At 34.3% G+C, this 23,749-nt stretch overlaps 1 protein-coding gene across 4 annotated transcripts in view; it reads left to right on the forward strand.

The window, feature by feature from the left end:
- Window positions 1-23,749, forward strand: part of LOC149803010 (meiosis inhibitor protein 1-like) — a 216,338-nt gene that overhangs the window by 141,681 nt on the left and 50,908 nt on the right. For all 4 annotated transcript variants that reach the window (XM_089952558.1, XM_089952560.1, XM_089952559.1 and 1 more), the window contains 6 exons: window positions 266-371; window positions 4,757-4,868; window positions 6,571-6,619; window positions 8,828-8,952; window positions 11,957-12,106; window positions 20,427-20,522. In XM_089952558.1, coding sequence (XP_089808684.1) covers window positions 266-371; window positions 4,757-4,868; window positions 6,571-6,619; window positions 8,828-8,952; window positions 11,957-12,106; window positions 20,427-20,522 — 638 coding nt within the window. The remainder of the gene's footprint in view (window positions 1-265; window positions 372-4,756; window positions 4,869-6,570; window positions 6,620-8,827; window positions 8,953-11,956; window positions 12,107-20,426; window positions 20,523-23,749) is intronic.

Below are 23,749 nucleotides of genomic sequence, written 5' to 3' on the forward strand. Positions count from 1 at the left end.
AACTGAATTGGATGCTTATAACATTGTTCGGTCTATAACACGGTCAGGTCCTTTGGCTCCCAGCTACTGTGTTATAACAGGGTTACACTGTGTGTATATATATATATATATATATATATATATATATATATATATATATATATATATATATATATATATATATATATTGTTAGAAACATGTGGGTTTGTCATGGTGTGGGCCATCAAAGTAGCGCTAGATTGATCTTGTTTGAGTGAGGTACAAATTTATAAATTGTAATTTCAGGGAGGATTACAGAAATCCCAAAGGCATTTGCTGAAAACAACTTGTCAGTTGATACTCTACAGATATACCTCTTTGTTTTGTACCTGTCCTATTGCCATGGAAATGTGTGAGTGTATTAAATGTTAGCCCACCTAATGATTCTTGCAAAGAACATAAAAGGCATATGTTGCCTTATTTGGATTACAAAATTGCAAAGACTTAATTTTGAATGAAAATATTACATATACCTGCCATTAGGTGGAGCATATCATGTGGTGATGTCTGTCAGTCCGTTTGCCAGTCCTTAAGTTCCTGATTTTATTTCCACACAGTAACCTGAGTTTTTCATCATTGACCATTTCTAGACATTTCAAGTAGCTTGCATTTGGGACAAGGAAGAAAATTATTCATTTTGGCCATCAAGGATCAAAGGTTAAGGTCACAGGGACCAAAAAGAAGGAAAGCTGCTTCCACACGGTAACTTGACCTGTATACCAGAGATACCTGAACCAAACTTCGTTAACAGCTTGCATCTGAAATAAGAAAGACACTTATTGATTTTGGGGTCAAAGATCAAGGTTGTAGTGACTCTTAAGAAGAAGAAAAATATTTCTGCACAGTATCTTGAGATCATTATCACCTAACTGGACTACTCTTTATGGGTGGCTTGCATTTGGATAAGAAAGTCACCTATTCAGATGTCAAGGTAACCGAGATTGAAAGAAGGAAAAACAGTTTCCACTATAATACTAATAGTTTGGTGCTAAATGACTTCTTGAAGCTTTGTTGATGGCTTGCATTTGGGACAAGGAAGTCACCATTGATTTTGGTATTAAATGGCCAAAGGTCAATGTCAGAGGGTCTTCTTGCAGGAATATGGTTTCCACAAAATAACTCCTACCAGTGCTACACAACAAACCATAAACATTGGGGATGACTTGCATTTGAGGCAAGGTCAAGATTTGACCTATTGATTTTGGGGTCACCATAACTTACTGTGGTTGAAAAATTATAAAAGTACCTTTCCCAATGGTTTTAGTGGGCTTGCAGTTAAGACAGAGGCATATTGATTTATGGGATCTAAAGGTCCAAGATTAAGGTCATTATGACCACAAAAAAAAGTGGTTTGCAAGAGAACTTTTGTGCTAGAATAAATTCTTTGACAAAATTTTAGTATCGCTTGCATTTCTGGTAAGAAAGGAAACTATATTTTGCAGTGTAAAGGTCATAGAATAAGGTCATAGTAAGTCAGAAAAGAAAATAATGGCTTCAGTACAGAAGTTTAGTTAAAGGGTGCATAAAGCCCACGTCAATGAGACCAGATGGTCAATATTTTCCAAAGTCAGCCTAAAACAAAATTATCCCTATTCCTTTTAAAAATGTTAATTAAATACATTCAATTATCAGCTCATCTATTGAAGAACAGAATGAACCTATGCAGTCACCACGGTGTTGGTATCCCCTTTGTCAAAGTCCTAGGCAGTTGTTGTAATTGTTGTTATTTGAGCACTTTAATTTATGTCTTTTGTTAGCATTTATCTCATGTACTATTTAATTGTGCATATTACATATTGTTCTAAATCTGAAATGCACATTCATCAATGCAATAAAGCTTCTTTTTTGGAGGCATATGTTCTTAACAGATAACTTGGCAGTTGGATCATTATGCAGCGATCTAGGTGTAGGAACTTCATTATACTCTATGCAAATATTCATTTATGGGAGAGTTCCAGTTCTGTTTAAATATGAGTTGATATGTTTCTTTATAGGCAAAATCATTTTGAAAGTATGCAAAAGGATTTTCTTCAAATTTGCATTCCAAGTTTTATTGGGGAGGGCAAAGGGGTGAATTTGAAGTCGGCTGGTTCATCTGTCCATCACACTTTTGTGTACATAAAATCCCCCAAACACTTTAAGATATCTACACAAAACTATGGTATGGGTTTATATCATGACTAGAAATTGAGTCCTGTTAAATATGGAGTCTGCTTGATCAGCATTTTAAAAGTTTTTCTTTATTTTAGTATAAGTTGTGCATGCCCATCGGTCTTTTACATTCTTGTCTAGCCACCCTCTACAGAACCACTTGAGATATATTCGTGAAACTTGGTATGCATTTATATCTTGACAAGACTTTCTGAATGATGCAGGATTTGTATTTTCATTTCAAATGTGCTTGAACATTTAACTTGATATTTTGTATCCTGAATAGACGATGTATATTATAAAAGAAGGGTATCTGTCTGATCCGTATTTCAAGAGTTATCCCCAATTTTTATAAAAAAAATGGTCAATCTGTCTCCATCACTCTTGTGACAGTACCTTCTGAACCATTAGATGCATCTTCATGAAACTTGGTATACATTTAAATCACATATAAAAATAGGTATTTATTAAAGTATTACCTCTCTGGCAGGGGATATTCCATAAGCACTCTCTTACTGACAGATCTAATGTTTAAAAAAACATCAATTGGGTTTTAACACCTAACTTTTGGCCAAAGTATAACTTGACTCACAAGTGATGAAAGTTTGTGCATTATTTAAAATGGTAATAATGTACTTGTCAGCCACACAGCCTGTGGTTACATGCTTGTGATATGCACTTGTCTGCCACACAGCCAGTGGTTACATGCTTGTGATATGTACTTGTCTGCCACACAGCCTGTGGTTACATGCTTGTGATATGCACTTGTCTGCCACACAGCCTGTGGTTACATGCTTGTGATATGCACTTGTCTGCCACACAGCCTGTGATTACATGCTTGTGATATGCACTTATCAGCCACACAGCCTGTGGTTACATGCTTGTGATATGCACTTGTCTGCCACACAGCCAGTGGTTACATGCTTGTGATATGCACTTGTCTGCCACACAGCCTGTGGTTACATGCTTGTGATATGCACTTGTCTGCCACACAGCCTGTGGTTACATGCTTGTGATATGCACTTGTCTGCCACACAGCCTGTGATTACATGCTTGTGATATGCACTTGTCTGCCACACAGCCTGTGATTACATGCTTGTGATATGCACTTGTCAGCCACACAGCCTGTGGTCACATGCTTGTGATATGCACTTGTCTGCCACACAACCTGTGGTTACATGCTTGTGATATGCACTTGTCAGCCACACAGCCTGTGGTTACATGCTTGTGATATGCACTTGTCAGCCACACAACCTGTGGTTACATGCTTGTGATATGCACTTGTCAGCCACACAGCCTGTGATTACATGCTTGTGATATGCACTTGTCAGCCACACAACCTGTGGTTACATGCTTAGGATATGCACTTGTCAGCCACATGGCCTGTGGTTACATGCTTGTGATATGCACTTGTCAGCCACACAGCCTGTGGTTACATGCTTGTGATATGCACTTGACTGCCAAACAGCATGTAGTTAATGTGCATGGAATCAACACATTTGATACCTCCCTGATCATCACTGAGAAGACCCCCTTATTCAGATTAAGATTTTGTCGATCCATGTGAAATATTAGATAATTATCATTTGGATAATCACTCTTATATTACTGTAAATCACAAAATTTTTAGCATCAACAAATTTAAGCTCATATTTAATTATAGCATATTATTGACATACAGTTGAATAAATTACTGATGTAAAGAAAGCTGAAAATTATCATTTGTACTTGGCATTGTTACACAACTCCTGCTTCATTGATACACAACTCCTGCTTCATTGATACACAACTCTGCTTCATTGATACACAACTCCTGCTTCATTGATACACAACTCCTGCTTCATTGATACACTACTCATGCTTCATTGATACACTACTCATGCTTCATTGATACACAACTCATGATTCATTGATACACAACTCATGATTCGTTATATACAGCTGATGCATTGTTGAGACACAGCTTATGATTCATTGATTCACAACTCATGATTTATTGATACATTACCCATGCTTCATTGATACATTATTCATTATTCATTGATACACTACTCATGCTTTATTGATACACTATTTTTATTATTCATTGAGACACTACTCATGCTTTGTTGAACAATTTTGTGTCCTTTTAAAATGTTTTAGGAAGAGATTTGTAACAGTTACGGTTTTATTCTCATACATGCAAAGCCCCGCAAAAATATGTGTGTCTGATGGTAGTTTTTTTTTTAATTTGTTTTTTTCTTAGGAATTTTGTTTGTTACCCTGGGGGAGAAATGTGATAGGGTCTACAATAAAAACAGGAATAGTTGACTGACCAGAAACACTTATATTTTGCCTAAGATCAATGATAGGTAGTAATATTGTACATTAAAATAGCAAGGTTTGTTAAATCATGGTGCCACAGAAATAAGGAAACAGACATGTTTATAAAGGAAGTAAAATAAATTTGTTGTAAAATAATAAACTCTCTTGTGTAAATATTATTATCTACACATTGTCATTTTATTGGGGGGGGGGGCTATCTTTTAGGTACATTTCAAACATGATTACAATCTAACTAGTTATTCTTTATTTCTTTTTTAATAGAGTTTTACCTGCCCAGGAGTTGCTGTCCGCTTTGACATTTGTTGCTGAGATGCAAATTGGCCTACAAGAATTATGCCCACTTTCGCAGAAACATTACATATTCCTTTTAGCAGTAAAAGCAATATCTATCTGTCTCTCTATCTATCTATCTATCTATCTATCTATCTGTCTGTCTGTCTGTCTGTCTGTTTGTCTTTCTGTCTGTCTATCTATCTATCTGTCTGTCTGTCTGTCTGTCTCTGTCTATATAGCTAGCTATCTTATCTATCTATATATCTGTCTGTCTCACTGTCTATCTATTTGTCTGTCTGTCTGTCTGTATATATAGAGGTGGAATTGCAGATGTGAGTAGCAGTTACATATCAAGTAAAATATGCATTATTAATTTTTAAATTATAATTTAATTGATTAAATGTAGTTTAAGTAATACACAATGTATCCTTCTTTGGCTCCTTGCTGATCCCCTCTTTGTCTACTATCGTTTCTCTGCCCAGACATGATGTAATTGCAGCCTGTATATGTTAATAAGCTAGTAGCTAAATTTAGATACATTATCATGTTGAACCAATCACATGACTGAGTTGGAGCATGTGATCAAATATTGTGTCTGTTAGAGCACTGATCATATAGTAACTGGAATGCCTGTAGAGATGCGTTCCTTTCATTGTAGATCCTGCATTTAATTATAACATTATTTGTGGAAAGAACCACCTACCTCCCCTCCTTCCACCATTTTGTTTATTTGGGACATTTCTTGCATAGCGTGCCATTCCAACTCTGTTCAGGGGTGGGGTGGAAATTGCCAAATCGGCTGATGTTTACTATCATGGCAGTCCTCAAGGTTAGACATAGAGTTTTGGTTATCTGTGTCCCTGTATACCTCGTATTATCCCCTTGCAGCTCAACACACAGGTGTCGGACACTCTTCACAACCATAAAAACTCCCTCAAGTCTCTCTTCCTTATGTATTCATATAGAAAATTGCCAAGCTGGGCTATTGCCAAGTTTCATGCATTCACAACAATTTTGACCCCCAATTTATGTCAGTACTTGAATGTATTCAACTATTATGCCCATATACATCATACCCGCTTCCTACGGTGCATGTATGGAGTGTTGGCTGGTGTTTATTGTCAAAGCAATCCTCAGGATCAGGCTTATATTCACAACCCTACAAACTCCCTCAAGTCTCTCTTCCTGAATTATTCCTGTAGAAAAAATTCAGAGCTTGGCTGGTGCAGTGTGCTGTGACAGGATTTGCCCCCATCATGCCAAAGATTAATTGATTTAAGACAACTACCTGACCAAAATTATAGGTCACTGAGACTGATTGGTCAACAGTCTCCAGATTCAGTTATGCCCTACTAGTGTCAACATAGAGGAAATATTAAATATGGTATGGGGTTATAATTGTGCTGTTCATTCCACTCTCAATCTCAATACAAAACTGAAAACTATCAGCATCTTAAGATTTGGGTGTTTATTATTCCTTAAACAAATCACACACTATGTTTTTGTTTTTCTTTAACATTAGAAAAGTCTACTTTTAACAGAGGAGTGGCATGTCAAAGGATGTAGCTCATATCATGAACTAGGTTAAAGAACTGTCTGAAACAGCTCTATTAGCTTTAAAGCTGTCACATTTTTTTTTACAATTGATAGTAAGTTGAGGACATTCCTGAATCAAAAATATTTTTAAAAAAATGAAAATTGGTCATAAATTTTGTTCAGAGTAGCATTTTTTTCAGATATTAATGAAATAGGTGCATAATAATAGATTTATACATGCATTTATTGTGTTTGTAATTTTCTAGTGGTGCTGTACTTATGGAGGTCAACGTTTTCAGGACATGACAGAACTTGGTAAGAATATAACTGAGGACACCTTAATGCATTACACTAATTATTCACTTTATGTGTTTGATGTTAGTACTTGTATCAATGGCATTAGAACTCTGACAAGATTTCCAGAATGATCAGATCCAAGTTTCCAGTTGGATAAAGTCATAAATATAATATTTAGTGGAAAGAAACTTGACAATTATGTTCTCTAGTTTCTTTGAACATTTGTCTGATGAGGAGGTAGAGGGTATGACTTTATTTACCTTGTCAGATTTGTATCAGTGTTGTGTATAAGAACATAACATTTGGCAGGCAGATTAAATAAGGCTGGATGCTCTGATTTATTTAGCTGCTCAAGTAAAAAATGTAAAATCATGATATCTTCAAACTAGGGATTTTCTGAAAAATGTTTGAAAACATAGCTGTGAGGTTTCCTGGTGATAAGGAGTTATTTTGTTGAATTCATCAAAACAGAAAGTGACAGATTTTAGTAATCTGGTAATCCTGTAAGATTTATAACATCTTGGACCTTTAGCATTAACCACAGGTGTCCAAATCAAGAACCCAGAGATCAGTAGTAAGCACAAAGGTGTACTTCATCTTTTATTGATGGAGACTTTGATAGTACACCTGTCCCATGATACCTTGAAGGTGATGGTAATGTAATGATGTAATGGATTATAATTTCTGATCCCAGGATCTTGGTTCAGAACTGGGAGGTGTGGGGGTTGCTGGGTAGGTGGTTGTGGTTAATATACAGTAAAGAAGCATAAGGATTTATCATAGTGAGCCATGGATTTGGCATTAGCTTATGATGTTTTAAGGCTGTAATTAACAGATTAATTAAATGTCATTGATAATTTCTTAGATTTAATTTGTACACTACCACCACCACCACTACCAATAATAGTAATAAAAATAGTAGTAGTAATGACTTTATTATCTTAGTAAGTCCTTCTGCATTTGTATGTATATAATGTGCAGTTTTTACATGTTGGCATGTCTTTAAGGAAAAAAAGCTGTTGAACCAGATAATTGATCTACTACTAGTATAATACATTGTATAAGTCATTACAGAGGGATATATTTTACAGTGTATAATAAAGTAAGTGAATCAGTATATGTTATTACAGGTTGATTACATGATAATACATAGTTTTAAAGAAGAGGAATACTGTATTACACAATACTATACAAAAAATTATCTGTGCTTAAAACCATTGGATGAGTCAGCTGACCTTATATAGGATGGAATGGAATTCCGTAGTTTGGTTCCAGAAAACCAAAACTTTTATAAAATTCAGAATTTGGTTTAGTAAATATAAATTGATCTTTGAGATGAAGCTGAGTTCACACATATGTACATTTTCCTTAGATTGAAAACTACTTGAAAGATAATCATGAGCAAGCCCATGAAAGGACTTTAGAGCAGAACTCCAAGATTGTTCCAGATAACTGTGTGAAACTTTAGACACGTTAGATTAGTAGTCTAGATAGGCCTTTTTGCTGTTAGAAATTCCTAAATTTTCAATGTTTATATGTTTTCATTTAGCAATCTGTCCATTCAGCTGTCATTTTATAATTTGTTTATGGGGAGAACCTTCCTAACCATACATATATTTGCAACACTTGACTTATATCAATCTGTTCATTCATTCATCCAGCCATCATACACATTTGAATTGTTATGGAGTATCAATCCCAAACTATTCAAGATAACCTATTAAACTCTATATGCAGAACAGGTTCATGGTCAATATGTTGATCATCATGTCTGGAATTCTTTAGTGAAAATGATACAGAAAGAAATCCATGATGACTTGTACTTTTACCCTTCCACATGTCACCAGTAGTTATATTACCCAAATGAATTTGGCCCATATTAAACAAGCACACACACATGATGTCTGTTTTAATTTCTTATATAGTTTGTTCATGTGAACTTCCTGTATATGATGTCTTCTTCAGATTCGTCTATCTCCTAGCAAGGCAGAGACTCTCTCTTGTTAAAATTTAAACTGGTTTATTTGTACTTTGAAATGAATGTGTAGTGGACACTTTAGATCCTCATAAATTTTGTCCATTATGTACATGTGACTGCTAATTCAAAGCAAAAGAGGATATAGTGATAACAAATGATATTGAGAGACTCAGATCATTATGAGCAAACATATCAAAATCAGGCATCTGTTTTTGAAACCTTGATTGCTGAATGAATTTTTTTCCCAGTGAAAGAAGCTGTTATAACATTCTTGAAACAAGACACTCCAGGTGACTGGTCCAATCATTCTATCATTCTGCTGAAATGGTGCTTTTCCTCTCAAGTCCTTGCCACAGTGGCTGGTGAAAAAATGGTGAGTATAAAATTGACAGCAGTGTAACATTGCTAATACTCAGAGCTATTTGAATATTGTTATGTATATTTGATTTAATTAAATCTTGATTTAATACATATTTATTTCGATTTAATTGTTTATCAGTTTTACTTTTTTTACTTTTTATTACATGCTATTGTAATGTAAATTTATTCACTGGAGATGATACTTTTTTTCCCAGGAAATAGTTTGACCGTAACTGTTTGTTTTGTAAACACCAGGTGTTGATCTAGATCCTAACCTTGATTCAAAATTAGTAGCAACCACATAAACAAGTTCTATTTTTATTTTAAAATGACTGGTTATTGTCGAGGTTATGATGGGACTATGTCTTTAAGAGGTAAACAAGTTTTAAATTTTTTTTTACTTCTTAGAGTAAAATGATTGGTTTTCATCAGGGCCACACTGGGTGTACGTGATCTTTAACAAGTACATAATTTTGATGAGGTTCTGGAATAAGATCACGTGACTCCCTTTTGTATTTTAGAATATGATATAACTGTTGTTGTGGAGGGATATTCTCAGTATTAGAATACTTTTTAGAGGACTGTTTCTTTACACTGTTGTGCTGTTTGGAGTTATTTCAAATTACTTGGATTCAAAAGGATAAATTTTTTTTCTTCCTGGAAAATATGTGTGCTCATGTGAAATTCCTGAACAAAGACAGTTTTTTTAAAACTGTATTCAGATTTCCAAAACCAGAGTGATAATTCTTGTTTCTACAATGAACTGCAGACATCAACACTACAGGTTACACCATACATCATCATCTTCCATCTTGGATTCTTTGTCGGGACTTGAACTTGAAATCATTAAAACATTTTGTTATTAGGGCTTCAAAAATTTTATTCTTGGGTTATTCTTGGATAATTTTTGGATTTAATTCTATAAAACCGTAAGTTCATTTTTAAGTTCATATTTTTTTTATTTTTACAGAATTTATCCAGGGAAAATATTATATTTTTTAAAGCTTGTTGTTTTCACTCTTTCTTGTGTTACTCTTTATTCAAGCCTAAACACATAACATAAGAATATTAACACCATAAAGCAGAAGACTTTTTCATTATCATATATGTGTAAAGTGATTCTATTGTTAGACACTCACCCACCCTTATTTTAGATCTTGACAAAAGCTAATTTCTCTTTCATCCTTCACCTTCATACTATCCTCATCAAATCCATATGTAACAGTGAATTCATTAAGTCAGTCAGGAGTGCAAACTTGCAAGTGGACTGAATTGATGGATAGATTGATTGATAGATACATAGATAGGTAGCAAAAATAAATATACAAAGCTGTTGTCAAATAGAATTATATTATTTAGAGGAACAAATTACAGATAATTTATCAACATTTTCTCTATGAATCTGTGAAATTAATTATAGGTCATGTATAAAACTGTTTACCCACACTGATTCAGTTTTTAATATCCTGTGATATGTTAATTTCAAACATCTTACATGATAAACAAAAATTAGGTTACAGAACACTGAGGATTTAGAAACTTGTTGGACTATATTTATATAAAGAGATAGGTTGTAAGTGACACTTTGATTGTGTATTTTGGAATTTCGTTAAGGTGCTGCCGCAACTGAATAGGAGTCAGGTGTGTGGCATTCTCAGCATGTCATTTGCACAAGTACCCATATTTAACTGAATATGTAGAACTTTACCAGGGCACCAACCAGATGTCAGATCTGTGACTAAATCAGAAGAGTTGTCAGAGAAAACAAAGCAGATGCTGCTTTACAAGCTAGATTTTCAGAAATGATGTGAACTTATAGATAGCTCAGGAAAGGCCACATATGAAAATGATTTGGGAAAGTGGCAAATACAGATCAAATTAAAACTTTGTGTTAAATACAAACTGCATTTAGAGTAAACACAAATATAATGCAAATACGATTTGCTTGGACTTGCACAAAAATGAAAGCATTATACTTTATTAGAGTGGTATACAGTATTGATGGACACTTTTACTGTTGGTGGGTAGTATTGAAATTAATATTTTCCAATTCTTACAGTCATTCTAAATTTTGGATACAGGTATTATGTAGTGAAACAAATTACACACCATGAATGCATTCCTGAAAACAAAAAATATATTAATTGACAGTATTTTTTACTTAGTGCTGTTCCAGTAACACATACTTGGAACCCAGAGAAGGCACTTTTAATCTTGGGTACTTGCTCATGGATGCAATTTAGAATTTTCTTATTTTAATGTGAATTCTTTGAAATCAAAGTACCCTGGCATATAGTTTTAAAAAACTGCCTCTCTTGGGTACTATGTATCTTTAAATGAAGCTGCCCTTAATGCAAACAGCTGTTAAACACCTGCAGTAAACAACATTGCTAAACACTTTAAATATGCTGTAATATTTAATATTATATTTTGTAATTATTAAAATCCACCTAAATTTAGATGCAAGTATTTTCTAACGAATAAATGAAATAAACCAACAAATTGTATGTCATATAGATATTTCTGGATTGGCATAGTCACATGAAAACAAAAATAATCATAACAGAGTATTTTGTTCATGCTGCAGACAGCTGGTGTGTTCAACATTAACCATAGATCAGATGTTTAGTATGTCACACATCAAAGTTGACCCCTATTCTGCATGAATGAGATTTTAGTATTAAAAAATGTTAATTTACAAGCAGGTATATTCAGTGCTTCTCTGAAGACCTTTGGAAAATATTGTATGTAAATACATATGCCACCATTTCATGTTAATAGAAATATATATATCATTAATTGACAGAATTATCTCATTCCATAAAAGAGTCCAAGTCATGACTGACATGTTTATACCTCTGCGTTTTCTGCCTGATCCAGCTACTCCTCTTTTTGAGTTCCAGAAACTATGATAATGAAATCTGGAGACAGTTTGTGTGTATTGAAGGTCTTTACTGTGCATTGTATACATTTTATTATATAACAAAGACTTTTTAAAATGTTGTATGAAATTTCAGTTGCTAATCTGGTTGGATTTGGAGACCCTGAATTCTATGGAGAAGCAACTAGATGTGAATAGCAGGTGCCCAGAGGAAGAATCAGAATCAAGTGACTGTAGGGAAGTAGTCAAGCTTTGTTCCAAAAGATATTTCTGGGATGCACTACTTGTAAGTTCTGCCACAGGTATAAACTAACCAATGTTCATCCAGCACCTATTACAGCCTCTGAGGACATCTGATGAATAACTGTTACAGAAATGGGTTGAATTTGAAACTTTGGTTAAAAAAATCATCGAAACAAGGCACAAAAAATTAAGATGGTGAATTTTGCCACCTTAGATACAACAGAGTTCTTACATAGAAACCAGACAGATGTTTTATTTCCTTTTCCATTTAACTTATTTTTCCTTTTCCCAAACCTGACTAAGATTGATTTTATTATGAGGCTTATGGAAATGATCTTTGAACTACAGACTTAAAGAACAATAGCAAATGATAATTGTGATCATTGTTTTCAAATTTTGATAATGGCTTGTCCAGATTTGGTTTGGATCTGAGTTTTAAATGAGTGAAATTGGTCAGGAAACCAGGCTGATTTTCTATTTATTTGAAGAAATACAAAGCAAATATTATAAATTTATTGCATGTAGCCCCCTCTGTAAAAATCAGCAAGTCAAGTGCTCTAAGTTATCCATCTGCATGTATGCTGTATTGCAGGGGTCTCAAACATGTGGCCTGCCAAGCTGTATCCTATGGCCCATGAAATGATTGGCGTAACAAGGTGTCATGAGAGATAATAAAGGTGGTGTGGCCCTTGGGCCATTGAAATGCATTCATGCTGCCCTCAGGGTGGTTTGAGTTTGAGACCCTTGCTGTAGGGGAATGCCTAACTGTTTGCCTCAGGTGTTAATCAGTAAACTGAAATCAAGGAGATTAACAACAGATTGTCCAGATGTATCAGCGACCTAGGGAATGTTACGTTTTTTGTGTTCTGAGATCCAAGTACCAGGCTGTGAAGATTTCAGCACACTTGTACAAGACACATTCTACTGCCTACAATATGAACTCCTGGTGTTGGATACAATTTTGTGGCAGATAACATGTATGCCCCATTTTTAAAATATAATTTGGGTAAGAATGTGTTTTTTGCCACATCATCTGGTTTGGAACATTTTGGCATGTCCACGATGTTGTAGTTGACCTCATTGGTGATTTTCTGACTGGTGGATAAATTAGCTAACCAACATCCCTAGGAGTCGATGGACCAAATTGCTCAGGTCATTAATAGAGCAGCTCACCATTCAGTTGCAAATGCCAATCTTGACCCAGTTCATCATGTTATTGTAAAGCTTAATCATGCTCAAGGTTTCATGATCAGGCTTTAAAGCTGACTCCATTTCCTTCACCATTACTGTTTTGGGACAAAATTGAAGAAGTTCGAAGGCAGAACTAGCCCCTCCAACTTGTCTCTCCACCTGCAGCCTTATTAAAATACAGCTGTCTTTTCCACAACAGCCAGACAATAGGTAAAAGGGATTTTATACTTCTCAAGTACCATTCAGATCTCAACATCATGGTAGCAGACAACAGCTAAACCAGTCTAAGAGGCACCCTGACAGGGGAGGTAAGAAACCATTTTTCTTCACCCCAAAAGACTTCTGTCTCCCATGGCTGACTTAATATCCTCACTTCTTGTAGACAGTTTGTTGGTGGGAGCCATACTCCTGCAGTTCCAATCATGTTGGAACAACCTACTTCTGGAAAACAAATGGATGATCCGATTCTTTTCAAAGGGGCTTTGGATTTTTTTCATCCAACCCCCTCTTCTTTTCTGCTTTTCCTTTCTAAGATCAGGAGATTGACTATATACTTAAGTAGGAGATACAGTTGCTTATTAACAGACTGGTGGTGGAGTAAACCAAAATCTTGATGGTACTATTCACAGCTGTTTCTTATTAAAAAATGACAACAGCCTCAATGAATTCTTTTGCATGAGGTTCAAGATGGAGATGGCAAGATCTGTATGACAGTCCATCTGAAGGACAAGTATACTATGTATACTATTAGTGTCAAGCTTACTGATGCCTACTTTCATTTAGGGGGCCCCGAGTGGCCGAGTGGTCTAAAGCGCTCACTGTTCTGGATCACTGCCATCTCACCTCTGTCTGCGTGGGTTTGAGTCCAAGGCTCGGCTAGCGTGGGTACGTGGGAAAGCCTGCCAGTAGCTTCTTGTGGGTCGGTGGTTCTTCCCTGAGTTTTCCAGGGTTCTTCCTCCACCAGTTATACTGGCCGCCATGTATAGCGTATCTTGTGCTGAAAAATGGCGTTAAACCCTACAACAACAACAACAACAACAACAACTTTCATTTAGTTATTGAGCCAGCATTGCAGAATTTCTGCAGTTTCATTACTGTGACAGAGTTTACCAATTTTAAGTTCTTACATTCAGTCTAAATATCAGCCCAGGGTCCAAAATAATGGATTGCATCCTCACCCAATTTTTGTCAAGGGCAGAAACAATCTCCTGTCCCTTTTGAACCATCTAATTTTTTTCATCAATTGGGGAAAAATCCAGCCTTCATCCATCCCAGTGTTTTGTCCACCTGGTACGGAGTTTATAACCAATCTAAGTCTGGTTCATCTCATGTCAGTGTCCATTTTTAACAGTACGTAGATTTCAGTACGAGTTATTGCAACTCTTTGGGCTGTTCGGTATGACAGTGGATTGGATCTTGCTGGCCACCTTTATATGCACCTGTTACAATGACGTTACTTGCTCAATGACATCTTTTTCTGGTCCATTTGATTCTGAGGGTAGCAGGCTTATATTCCTAATGTCAATGTGATTTGAGTAAGTATTCGTAGAGAAACAGAATTTACTAGAAATATTTATTTTACCAGGCCTGTTCTTGTTTTTGAGTAATTTTCAAGTCACTCAAGTCTGTTACCCATCAGCAAATCCTAGTCTTCCTACCTGCCAACTATGTGGACAGGGCACATGGTGTTACTTTTGCATCCATCTACACCTCTCCCTCAATAACTCACGCACAACAGGGTCCACAAACATTCAGTGCACTATAAGCAAGGGCGCAAGTTATCAAGGGACCTCCAAAAATTGAAAAAATCCACTTATACATTGAGAAAACTGGGGGTGTGAGGTGTTAGGGAACTGGACTGTTTAATGACTGAATCCTTCTTTTACAATCACGTCGTTAATAATTGTTAATAATGCACTTTTTTCTAATTAAGTTGTTCATTATTCAGTATAAATAACATTTATTTTCAAAATTTCCAACATGTGAAAGATCATTCCAACTTGTTTCAACAACCATCACGTGTATGCAAAAACATCTTTGTATTACATTACTGCTTTTTGGTTTGTTGATTAGTCTGGTTCCTCGAGTGGTATTTCATAGTATAATGCCAACTCAGGAGTCAAAGTAGCCAGGAACTAGAATATCTGTTGATACACCCACCAAACTAGATTCCTTTTTTTCAAACAACATACTGACATTTATTTCGTGAGATGATTACCTATGTCAAAACTCAATTCTCGTATTGTTCAGTTAGTACAGTATTGATGTCATGATTTCATTTAAAGTAATAGTAAAACTTATTATCATCCTTGAGGATATCTCTTAGTGCCATTTCAGAAATTCTCTAAAAATTGCTTTCCCACAATGGTCCGTATCTGTGAAACCAAGCTCTTTATTTTATGATTGGTTGTCTTGCTATCTTTCATCACAGTTATGAAGGAGTTGGTTTATTTAAGGTTGTTTATGTTACATACACAATAACATTTATAACAGTGTTCGATTGATCAAATGAAGTGAGTTCACCTGACATACGACTGGGACCGCTACATTTTAAGTTTCTAGGAATGTTGTGCCTTTTAACTTTTCTTTTATTCCACCTCCTTTATTTGATTCAAAAGACATAATTAATGCAATAATACAAAGGAGGCCAGCTTTTAATTCAATGCAACAATATAAAAAATACTTTCACAAGTCAGTTATCAAAACATGGTTGGCACTTAATTAGGTTCTCAGTAAAATCCTTGCGGACATAGCTGTTATGGTAGATTGACACATTCTACATTTAAATACACATTGCATTTATGATGATAACACTTAAGTGGAACTAAAAGAGAGAATAAAAACACAAATTTTGCTTGCCAAAAATTGTTTGATTAGCGTTTAAGTAATAATGTACTGCCTACACTAGGCATAAGTGACATTTTCATTGATCAAAATTTCCTTGATTATCTTTAATTACAATGTACTAAGAATGTTGTTTGGAAAGAAAGTGTAACCAATTATATGACTTGTTAAAGGCTGATAATTTCAAAATGTTGATTAAAACTTCCAGGTCATATCTACTGTTTTCAACCATAAAATGAGTGATATATCAACGTTTCAGTTACCAATTTTGATTGCAATTTTTTTCAAGTTCAAGAAATAGGGATCACTATTTATTGTTGTAATTTCTGGTTTAAATAAAATGGGATCCACACCTGACCCAGTGTTATAGGCAAGTTCATGAGTTATCAGGGCATGAGTTAAGGAGGGATTGGTGTATCTATTATGTGTTTCATAAGGCTTTTGAAAAACGTTAAAATTGCTACTCATCTACAGGGACGAGAGTGCATATGCTCACTCACTGATCTTTTTTGCTTTTAGTTTTGTAAGATTGCTTGTTCCTTCCCAATATTCTTTCACAGTTAGATTAGTAAAGTCGGTTGTTGCTCACCAATAATCTTTTGCTATTATAAGTCACATAGTTCATATATGCGCTCTGAGTAACTTTTTTTAGCTTCAGGTACAATTTCGGACAGTTTGATTACACATACCTTTAACTGGCATCTATTCACTTTATTTTGCACCTTGTCCATCAAAATTCCATTGAAGATTATTGGATAAACTCTCGAAAAATGCTTAATAGCTAATTCTTTGATAACATACTTCGACAGTTTTAGACATAGCCAAGCAAGTAGGTGATCCTAATTAAACTGATTTTCATCATATGCTGTGATATAAGAGGAAATGTGCATGCATTTAGAAAGAAGTTGTACTACAAACATAAACAGTGATAGGACAATGTCGTCATTTATAAACAAAGCCTTGGAAAACACCAACAGGAAAAAAATATAAACAGCACACAATTCCAATAAAAAGGAGGCAATTATGTAATTTCGTTTATATATTTTGTATGGTGTGTCATGTCTTTTATTTCATTTTGTACATAATACTTATTTTTCCAATAAAAATATATTCCTTCATGCACATAAAAGACAGCTGTCAATTCAGATTGATTCTAGTTAAATTTTAAATCATGCTAATTCATCATTTTGAAGAAATTTAATATGTACAAGTTAAGAATCAAACTTATTGTATGTTACTCCTCTATCCCATTCAAAGTTAAACATCCATACAGGAGATGTATGAAATGCCTGTGACTTCTTGTTCATGCTATCATACCTTGATTCCCCCTGCACTTGTAATAGTTCAGTCCAATATCGACTTACTTGACCCAGTCTAATGCTGAACAGTCATTGTAAAAGTCCATAGCAATCAATAATTTTGATCTGGAGATTTTGTTATGACAATTAATCATGATTGAATAAAATTTGTTATAACTATATTATGATTAAATTGTTAAACTAAGATTGTTTAATAAATTTATATCAGTAAATGTGCTTAACAGTGTGACCTTTATTACATTATGGTAAAGTTATCTGTTCATTAAAAATAACCATTTGCTGCTTGTTTGAAAAAGTTGTTTGTTACTCATAGATAATATGTTGCTATTTGTTTGGAAAAAGATGTTTATTACTATTTGTTCAGAAAAGTTGTTTGTCACTTCACTTCAGATAAATTATTTGCTGTAGTTGCTTGTTGGTTACTGATAATCTGTTGCTATTAGTTTAGAAAAGTTGCTTGTTGTTTACTGATAATCTGTTGCTATTAGTTTAGAAAAGTTTCTTGTTGTTTACATATAAATCACTCATTTAGATAATGAGTGAGTTTTAGTGTTGCCCTGCTGTGTTTTGTGTTTAGGGCTGATTTCTGTTTCCCACTTGTGTGTGATCACATTTTACAGTACAAGAGAAACTGAGAGCTATAAATAAAGTTGAAATTAATATAGTATGGAGAATTTCAGCATGTAAAATAAATAGTGTATTAATTGTGAATTTGCATGGCTATATTCATAGTGTTCATTTATGTAACATGTCAAATAGCCACAGTAACAAGGCATGTAAATGTGAGAATTTCTAATATACGGAATGCTCAAAAGGAAACTGTGTCCAGGATAGCCATATATCATCTCTACATTACTGTGCAGATTATTATCTAATATTAGGACTGAGCTAGTTTTTCTGAATCAGACCGGTGTCTTTAAAATTGTGACGATTGATAATTATCTTTTCCATTTTGATATAAATAGGATTCTAAGTCTTGCTGGGAAGACTTTTTTCTGTTTTCATCCATAAATGTGAGACTTTTCAAGAATTATTATTAAATTGAATGACTTATTTTCAAAGATATTTCTAGAAATTACTCCTTTATCACTTAGAGATGTTGCTCTATATAATTTCTCTGAAATGCAAGTAGAAATGCTTTAAATTGTTTATATTTATAATAATGTTTAGACATCAATAATTATTTTTCTTGTAGGGTTTATATATCTGTTATGTACAGTAAATAAAAATGCAGGTAATTTAAACAATTTGTATTAATATTTTTCTCAAACAATTCAGCAGGGATGGATCTTGTCCTACAAAACTATACAGCACTTTAAGGATTCAGCTAGTGGCCGAGTGGTCTAAAGCGCTGTCTGTTACGGATCACTGCCATCTCACCTCTGTCTGCGCTGGTTTGAGTCTTGGATTCAGCCAGTGTGGGTACGTGAGAAAGCTAGTCGGTAGCTTCTCGTGGGTCGGTGGTTCTTTCCAGGGTTTTCCCGGGTTCTTCCTACACCATTAATACTGGCCGCCATGTATAGCCTATCGTGTGCTGAAAAATGGCGTTAAACCCCACAACAACAACAACAACAACAACAACAAGGATTCAGCTCAGTTGACAATTTTGTTTGATGGTTGGGAATTTTGTAACTTGATTTTATAAAGATGTCATGGACAGAAACAGTGTTTGCTTGTTTGTTGTAATAAAGAACATATAAAGATGGACATTGTGGAAGAACCATATATTGTTGTACATTTCTTAGAGTTTTTTACAGAAAAAAACTAAGACTGTAAACTTATTATAAGGTGAAAATGATATTTCATCTAGAATTCTTTGTAGGTCATAAATTTACCTTTTTCTTTATGGTGATCATGTGTTTAGTATATTCTCCTGTTTATATTATCCAGTTTTTGACACTTGCATTCTCATTATTCCATCTGTTGAAACGAAGTCATAGAGACAATATTCTTTTGCTTACCAGGGCCCAGTTGCATTGAACAAATTGCCAATAGATATTAGATGTATGGACACTGAGATATCATTCACAAGTGCTTTTAAAACTCACTTATTTCAACTACAAGAACAGACTTGAAAAGTCAATAAAGTTTGCTTCCTTAATTATTGTCACCATGTTTTTTGTTTTGTAATCTCATCATGCTTGTTTTTGTAATCTTGCTGTATATGTTTTTATGTGTTATCTTACATTGTCAGGTGCTTAAAGCTTCTAAAGATTAGATGCTGTACTAAGTCCACATTATTATTATTATTATTATTATTATTATTATTATTAAAACTAGGTCAGAATCTCTCCATAGTTTAGAATTATACCACAATTGTTGATAAACAATATTAGTACATTTTATTTCAATGCATGCAAATTTAATATTACTTTTTTTCCAAAATATATTTGTTTGACCTGCCATGTCTATGGAAGGGGCACATATAGTCATCCAAGTTGTACTGTCTGTATTTGGTCTTAGCAAATAAGTAAAAGAATATCACATGATTTCTGTCTTATTATGTTAACATACCTATATCATAATTTGTACATATATAACATGTAATAACAATTCACGACTTCATGCAAATGAATTGCATAATAAAATGACCTGGACATCTGAATGTATTTCAGGGTGATTTTTCTATACTATTCTGGGGCTTTGGTGAAGTACAATCAGTATTTTTTGTCATGTGATAAACATAATTTTACATCTGTGCTCATTTCAAATGAAATTAATGAAACTCGTTGAATAATTTCAATCTATTGCTTGCCAGTGCTCACCGAAGTTAGGAATTATTTGGCTTGTTTTGTGAATTTCATTTGAAATAAATACTCATGTAAGACCTGCTATGGGTTAATTTTGCTTTCATGAGGCCAAAGATTTCACATTCGGATAGATAGGTGGGTAGGTGTGAAGATAAATGTTATTAACTTGGGATGGATAGATAGATAGATGGATGGACAGGTAGGCAAATGTATGTCCTATCCACATAGAAAATCACAATGTTGTGCATATTTTCTTTAGAATATTCTATCCAGTGGATCTGATGACCATACCACCAAAGTGATGCTGATTTTTGAGAGTCACCTACAAGGGATCAGATGTATACAAGAGAAAAGTGTAAGCTTTTATATTGTGTCTTTGTTTAACCCTTTACCACATAGAAGCATGTTCAGACACCTACTGCATTTTCATGGAAGCGTTATCGGACACGTTCATTTGATTTGCATTCAAGCATGTTTTGATGCATCTGAATCATCCACATGAAAGTATATTTTGATTGGTACAGTCAACATCAGACTTCTTGAACTGTTTTTCCATATTGTTACCATTGGGGAAATAAAATCAGTTACAAACTGCAAGCTTTTAGGCAAACTACATCATTTCATGTGGTTGCTATTTAAGGTATAGTCATATTCAGCTTTTTAAAGGAATTAGGATGGATTCTTCACACTCAAAAATACATACTGATTCTTCACACTCAGAAATATATACATACCAACCATTACACGTTTAGCATAATCATTACCCTTCTTTTACCAAATTACATTTTCCTTGAGACTGCATATGGATTAAGCTTTTTGGCTACATTAAAAAATAAAATGAAAATATAGTAATAAAAACTGTTTTTGACATTTTATTAACATCTTTTTGATTCCACTCATATACATTTGAGAATATTCTTTAAAAAAGTGACTGCTGCATAAGAATGGCATAAGAGTATTTTCCTTATATGCTATTTATAGCAACTTTATATGAGCCTTTTTGAAGAAAACATAGGTTTCTTCAAAAGTGAACTTTGCCTAACAGATTGATTTTATTGATAACATAGTTGGTTAGTGAACCAGTCTAAAGAAAATGGCACCAGATGCTAAGTGAAACCGTTTATGGTGATAGTTATTGATGTTATATGATGTTGACAATGGACTGGTAGATTTATATGTTGAGAAAGGTAGACTATGGTTGGTCATAAAGCTCAATTGATGATGAATGAATTTTCTGAAAATTTTAAAGCACATAAAATATTCTTCCATGAAAAATAATTATACAACTATAAAGACCAGGTTTTACTTTTAAAACTATCTATAGATAAGAAATGTTCTCAAGAATGGTAAAATGGTTCAAATTTATGTTGGATTTAAACATGGACTACACTGCAGTAAATTTTACAGGCATGCTGTTTTTCATGGAGTCATTTAGGTAGCAGTTGTTCTGTTTGGCACATATATCAACAACTTAGACAGTAAGATTATCAAAGGTTGAAACTAGCAACTGCACTGGCTTGCTTTGCTTAATCCAGTACACCTATCACCTGATTGTGGGCAGTATTACCATAAATATATTACACTGGAACCAGATGTTAAAAAAATGGAACAATTAAGATTTTTCACTAATAATTTTGGGTATGTGGGAGATTTCATTGAGTGACAAGAGATACAGGAGACACCCCTAAACTCTGCAGAAAAACCCTCCCATGCAAGAGGTTCACAGGTAAGAAAACGCCTTTTTTCTTTGTGGGGTGGGTGAATGGTATGTGGATGGAGTGTTAGGGACTATATAAATGCTTCTTTGCTATCTTTGTTCATTATAATAAACAATACAGCCATGTGCAGAGTTAAAAGCCCTCCTGAATTAGGCATGAGACTCAGGAATTTTAATGTATGCTTCTGCTGTCCCAATTGGAGTAAAACTTCTCTCAATATTTCATCATCTCTGAAGAAGAAAAAAAGGTACAATAGTAATTCACTTTCCACTTCCATGTCTCAGCATAGTGTCTGAGATGATTAATAACTGGGGGATGGAAGTGGATATTTGGTCACATTAAACATACCTAAGCACAGTGTTCCTTGTTCAGCATCAGTTGTGTTGTTAATTTTGAGGAATATAACATTCTGCAGAGTGACAAAAACAGAGTTTTCAAAAACGGGTATTCACAAGAGTTCTAGTGTATAATGTATTCATGGAAAGGTATTTCATAAGTGCTTTGTAGCACATGTCAATGTGATTTTTTTCTATCTCAAATTGTGGGAAGAGTGACATAGTGAAACACTTGTATACAAAGAAACAGAAGGATAATGTATATTGCATAAAAGCAATTTAGATTTAAGTTTTAGAGCATAGTTTTATTAATGTGGAATGAATGTTCACATCATTCCCTATTAGGGGCCCTGAGTGGCAGAGTGGTCTAAAGTGCTCTCCGTTATGGATCACTGCCATCTCACCTCTGTCTGCATGGGTTTGAGTCTAGGATTTGGCCAATGTGGGTATGTGAGAAAGCTTGCCAGTAGCTTCTCATGGGTTGGTGGTTTTTCCTGGGGTTTTCCTGGGTTCTTCCTCCACCTTTAATACTGGCTGCCATGCATAGCCTATCATGTGCTGAAAAATGGCATTGAACCCCACAACAACAACAACAACATTCCCTATTAAACAGAATTTGCCCTTAAGCTGTGCTCATCATGCTGGTGCATTATTTCGAAAAATGTTTCCTGATAGTGAAATAGCAAAAAAGTATTAATGTGCTAGAACAAAAACTGTAGCTATTCAAGGTGCATTTAAAGTCTATGGTCATGAGAGAAATATTTTACATGTGAGATCTTGTGATTTCTCATTTTGGAAAGTTGGCATATCTGATATTGACTAGGTAGTTGATACTAATATTAAAAATCACTAACTTGAGGATTTATTCAAGACAAATTGAATTATCGGCTCTTCTTCAACACTTTATAGGTGTATTCCAAGTTAAGAAGATTTAGTTCATTTTTGTTGCATACAATGGATACATATACATTGATAAGGAAGGGAGGCAATGCCAGTTTAATTGTTGTATACATTTGAAAGTATTGTGTGTCTGAACTCTATTAAAAGTATGTCATTAACTTAGATTAAGAAACATGTATGGAAGAAAACATCTTTTTATCTTTTTATATTTTTTTCTAACATATATTTAAAAAGAATTTAGAGCAGTGTCTGGAGTTTTCTCATTTCTCAATTGACATCTTAGATATAGAATGTAAAATATTATAGATTCTTTGAGATATTTGTTTAAAACAATGGAGATTTGAATTCGTCACAGTCAGTTAAGTTCGTGGCTACCATCACCTTTCCCACAAACAAATAACCAAAATATTAGTCAACCTTGATATTTCATGCCCTCATTTAGGTCACAGACTATGTTTATTACCTTCATATTATACAGGGAAATGTAGCTGTTAAGCTTTTCTTTTAATTTTGTATAAATATTTATTGATTCTTATATTGATTAAAGCACTTAGTTTCAGATGTTAAGTGGTCTTTGGCAGTGCAGACAAAATTGTACTGTTAAAGAAAGAGCAAAGTTTGTTCTAAGG

This window comes from Sinohyriopsis cumingii, chromosome 3, assembly GCF_028554795.1.
Source record: "Sinohyriopsis cumingii isolate HCF-2022 chromosome 3, ASM2855479v2, whole genome shotgun sequence".
Classification (NCBI taxonomy): Eukaryota; Metazoa; Mollusca; class Bivalvia; order Unionida; family Unionidae; genus Sinohyriopsis; species Sinohyriopsis cumingii.